The 4,947-nt window shown below is 43.3% G+C and overlaps 1 protein-coding gene across 1 annotated transcript; it reads left to right on the top strand.

Moving 5' to 3' along the window:
* LOC141320373 (uncharacterized) lies at positions 1-1,527 on the top strand. The gene has a single exon (XM_073833303.1). The coding sequence runs from the start codon at positions 1-3 to the stop codon at positions 1,525-1,527; it is 1,527 nt and encodes a 508-aa protein (XP_073689404.1).
* The last annotated feature ends 3,420 nt before the right edge of the window (positions 1,528-4,947 follow it).

The raw sequence follows: 4,947 nt of genomic DNA on the forward strand, positions 1-4,947 counted from the left end.
ATGGCCAGTTTAAAACAAAATCTCCATGAAATCATTAACCAGAGTACAAAAATTGAGGATGGTGCTCCTACTCGATATCATCTGAAGCACAATGCAGATGAAAAATCTGAACAATATAGAATAATAACCTATGGTGAGAGAGACTCCAACAAACCCCACAAGACCATTCTGATGGTGGGAGAAACAGGCATTGGGAAAACAAAACTGATCAATGTGATGATCAACTACATGTTAGGTGTTCAGAGAGAAGACCGGGTTTGGTTTGAGATCACAGATGATCAGAGTGACCGAACATCAGCTCAAAGTCAGACCTCCATCATCACTGTTTATGGGTTTTATCTACAAGAGAGTCCAATCGATTTAACAATCATCGACACACCAGGATATGGAGACATGCGTGCTGATAATGAGAAAATGATGCGTGCTATGTGTTTGCTTAAGTTAATTATCTCTGCAGAAACAATCCATCAATTAGATGCAGTGTGTCTAGTGATTAAAGCAAGCCAAAATCGACTTTCTGACCAACAAATATATATTTTTGATGCTGTTCAGTCTTTATTTGGTAAAGATGTTGCTGAAAACATTGTCTTGGTCTTAACACACTCACGTGGAGTTATACCTAAAAATGCCCTGACGGCTGTTAAAGTGGCTAAAATCAAGTGTGCAGTAGATGACAAAAATCAACCAGTGTATTTCCTGTTTGACAACTGTCAGTCAGATTCTGCTGATGAACAGAATAAAATGATGGAAGATTTATGGAATCTAAGTTTTAGAGAAATTAACTTTTTTTTTGAGTTTCTTGTTAAAATAAAACCAAAATCGATGCAGATGACTCAAGATACACTGGAACAACGCAAAGAGTTAGAGGAAAATATCTTGAAAATAAAATCAAACATTCAGCAAATCAATACAGAAACACAAGAATCAAACCAGGGCAAGGAACAAATAGAGTACAAGAAAAACCATGATGATGAATCTGAAGTGCCCTTCAAAGAAATGGTTGTTATTGATCCTGCTATAGCCAGTGTGGGGCTGCACTGCACCATCTGTGAGGAGAACTCTCATTATCCAAGATGCTGGTGGGTCAGAAGTCTCTCATGGTGCTGTGTGATGAAAAAAAATCACTGTACAATCTGTACAAAGAAATGCCACTACAGCAAACATGTCAATGGAGCACCAATATATTTGACAAAGGCAAATAAAGAACAGATAACAAAAGAAAATTCAAAGAAATATGATGCCAAAACTGAGGACTGTGTGTCTAAGATTAAAAATATGGAAGAACTGCAAGAATTAAAATTACAGAAGATGAAGTTGGTAATTGAAGCATTTCACTGTGTAAGAGCTCTGGAGATGATCGCACTTAACACTGATTCTTTGATCACACTTCAACATGTTGATTTCCTGATTGATGAGTTGAAGAAAATAAATGAGCATGAAAAGGCACAAACACTGGAGAACATCAAGAAGAGAGCAGGAGAAGAAAAAAACAAAGTGCTGGAATATTTGAAAAGATGCATTAAATAAGAAAATCTGAAAAGTTTTTTGTAATTATTCAGTGGAGAAATGTGTTCATTCATGCACATTTTGAGTTTAACTAAATGCTGCAATTTTAAAATTGTGTTGTTTGTACAGAGATAATAACATTTTACATGTCTATATATTTAAATTTAGTTCCCTTTTGCCTCTTGATTAGTGAAAATTTCACTTGGAATGTTGTCACAGAAATTCTGGACAATTTAGCAGTTTACAGTAAGGTTTCATTAGTTAACATGAACTTTACTTTTGTTACCATGAACTAATCATAAAAAATACTCGTACAGCTTTTATTAATCTTAGTTAATATTAATTTCAACATTTACTAATGCATTATTAAAATCAAAAATTGTGTTTGTTAACATTAGTTAATGTACTGTGAACTGACATAAACTAACAAATAACAACTGCATTTTGTATTACTGAACATTAACAAAAAAATAATTAACATTATGTAATACATGTATTGTTCATTGTTTATGTTAGTTAATACACTAATGTTAAAAAAAGGCACAATATTGTAAAGTCTTGCCATTAATTGCTTTGCACCGTACTGTGTTTGTTGTGCTCTTGTATCTTGCTATTTATTAATTATATAGTTCTATTATTGTAATTATTACTGTATTTTTTTATTTTTTTATAAATCTTTTTTTAAAAATTCATTTTTGGTAAATGAAAGATATAATAACTGAATAAAACTTTTCTTATTGTCACATATCTGGTCTATCCTGTCATCATGAACTCTTGCACCACACTTCATGGACTTCATTCCCCACAAGCCACTGCACTAATCACTGCATTCACCTGCTCTCACTTTACTGATTACCGCTCACAGCTGCACCTCATCACACTGACTGCATTTAAGCTTCTCACACACACAGCCACTCGGCGAAGTCTTATTGTTCCGTATGGTCTGTATTTCCGAGCGTTTCTTCCCGAGTTTGTTTTCTCTGTGTTTTGATTCCTGGACTCCCTCCCGTGTTTGATTCTTGCTGCCAGCCCCGACCTTCTGCCTGTGTTTGACCACGATTTCTGCCTGCCCCTTTGTGTTTGTTTTGTATCAAATAAATGCTGCAAATGGATCCGCACGTCTCTGACCCTCCTTGTGACAGAAGACTTCGCCATTACAAGGATCCAGCAGCTATTGTGGAGTTATCCGGTTCCAGCATGGATTCAGCTGTACAGATCATGCGTCTCAAGCAGGGTGAGCAGTCTATTGAGGATTACGTTATGGACTTTGTGGAATTAGTTAAGCAGACTTCTATGGATAATCTGTGTCTGATGATATTTTTTCATGGAGGACTTTCTGAACCACTCCGCTCCTCAATGCCACTTTATGAACCTCATTGGGCTTTAGAACACTACTTGGACATTGCACTTCAAATGACTGGCTCACCTTTAACTGTGGGTGATCTAGAAGAGCAACCGCCCAAGTCTGTAAGCAAAATGGCCTCCCTTCTAGAGTCTTTTCACAAGATGACCTCCCTTCTAAAGTCTGTTCGCAAAATGGCTGCCCTTCCAGAGTCTGCTCTCAAGATGGTCACCCTTCCAGAGCCATTGCACAAGATGGCTGCCCTCCCAGAGCCTCTGCTGGTTCAGCCCGGCCTTCCAGAGCCTCCGCTGGTTCCGCCGAGCCTTCCAGAGCCTCCGCTGGTTCCGCCCAGCCTTCCAGAGCCTCCGCTGGTTCAGCCCAGCCTTCCAGAGCCTCCGCTGGTTCAGCCCAGCCTTCCAGAATCTCTGCTGGTTCAGCCCAGCCTTCCAGAATCTCCGCTGGTTCAGCCCAGCCTTCCAGAGCCTCCGCTGGTCCCGCCCGGCCTTTCAGAGTCTCCGCTGGTCCTGCCCGGCCTTCCAGAGCTTCCGCTGGTTCTGCCCAGCCTTCCAGAGCCTCCGCTGGTTCAGCCCAGCCTTCCAGAGCCTCCGCTGGTTCAGCCCAGCCTTCCAGAATCTCTGCTGGTTCAGCCCAGCCTTCCAGAATCTCCGCTGGTTCAGCCCAGCCTTCCAGAGCCTCCGCTGGTCCCGCCCGGCCTTCCAGAGCCTCCGCTGGTCCCGCCCGGCCTTCCAGAGCCTCCGCTGGTCCCGCCCGGCCTTCCAGAGCCTCCGCTGGTCCTGCCCGGCCTTCCAGAGCTTCCGCTGGTTCTGCCCAGCCTTCCAGAGCCTCCGCTGGTTCCTTCCAGTCGTCCTGAGATTCCTGTCTGCCCGGTTCTGGTCACGGAGCTCATGCATGGACTGTTCCCACCCACCCTCCCTGCTGCTCCAGTCCCGTCACCTCTGTCTCCTGACAGTCCCTCTGCTCACCCACATCCCACATTCGGTGCAGAGGACTTGCTGTGGGACTGCCAGTCTCCATCGGTGTCCAGACTGAAGGATCCCTCACCATCACCTCCAGTCTCAGAGTCCTGGACTCCACCTTGGCCCTCCGACCCTGCGGCTCCACCCCGGCTCTGTGCTCCCTCGTCTCCGTTGTTGGCCGTCGGCCCACCAGCTCCTCCGGGCTCCATCGTCTCTCCGGCTCCGCCCCGGTCAGTCGTCGCCCCACCTTCGCCTCTGCACTCTACTCCTCCTCCTCCTCAGGTTGTATTAGGTGGTTAGAGCGTCTGGAAGCCGCTCCTTGGGGAGGGGCTCTGTCACATATCTGGTCTATCCTGTCATCATGAACTCTTGCACCACACTTCATGGACTTCATTCCCCACAAGCCACTGCACTAATCACTGCATTCACCTGCTCTCACTTTACTGATTACCGCTCACAGCTGCACCTCATCACACTGACTGCATTTAAGCTTCTCACACACACAGCCACTCGGCGAAGTCTTATTGTTCCGTATGGTCTGTATTTCCGAGCGTTTCTTCCCGAGTTTGTTTTCCCTGTGTTTTGATTCCTGGACTCCCTCCCGTGTTTGATTCTTGCTGCCAGCCCCGACCTTCTGCCTGTGTTTGACCACGATTTCTGCCTGCCCCTTTGTGTTTGTTTTGTATCAAATAAATGCTGCAAATGGATCCGCACGTCTCTGACCCTCCTTGTGACACTTATTTACAGGAAAAGCCAAGTAGATTTTTTTATTGTACATGTGTGTAATGACAAAAAAATTCTATTCTATTGTACTCTGTTCTATTCTATTTTAAGGAACACTTGTAGGATATCGTGATAAAAGTGTCCATCCCTAGTGGCCTTCCAGAGAATTAAAGCCTATAAATTACCTGCTTTCAGACACCAAGAGCCAATCGAAATGTGAATACTACATTAGAGTGTGCATCCAGAGATAACAATTTATGCACTGCTATTATAAAAATTATTCAGCCCCTTTGATTTGCAGGACATTTTGGTACAGATAACACAATTTTATTAAACAATTAAACAAAGGCATTTTAGTGACTGAGAATGTAAAACTGATGAATAATAATAAGCAAAATT

The sequence above is a fragment of the Garra rufa genome, chromosome 1 (genome assembly GCF_049309525.1).
Source record: "Garra rufa chromosome 1, GarRuf1.0, whole genome shotgun sequence".
Classification (NCBI taxonomy): domain Eukaryota; kingdom Metazoa; phylum Chordata; class Actinopteri; order Cypriniformes; family Cyprinidae; genus Garra; species Garra rufa.

Bases quoted from the DNA above. Each gene is read 5' to 3' on its own strand.
- LOC141320373 (XM_073833303.1), top strand. From the start codon at position 1: ATGGCCAGTTTAAAACAAAATCTCCATGAAATCATTAACCAGAGTACA.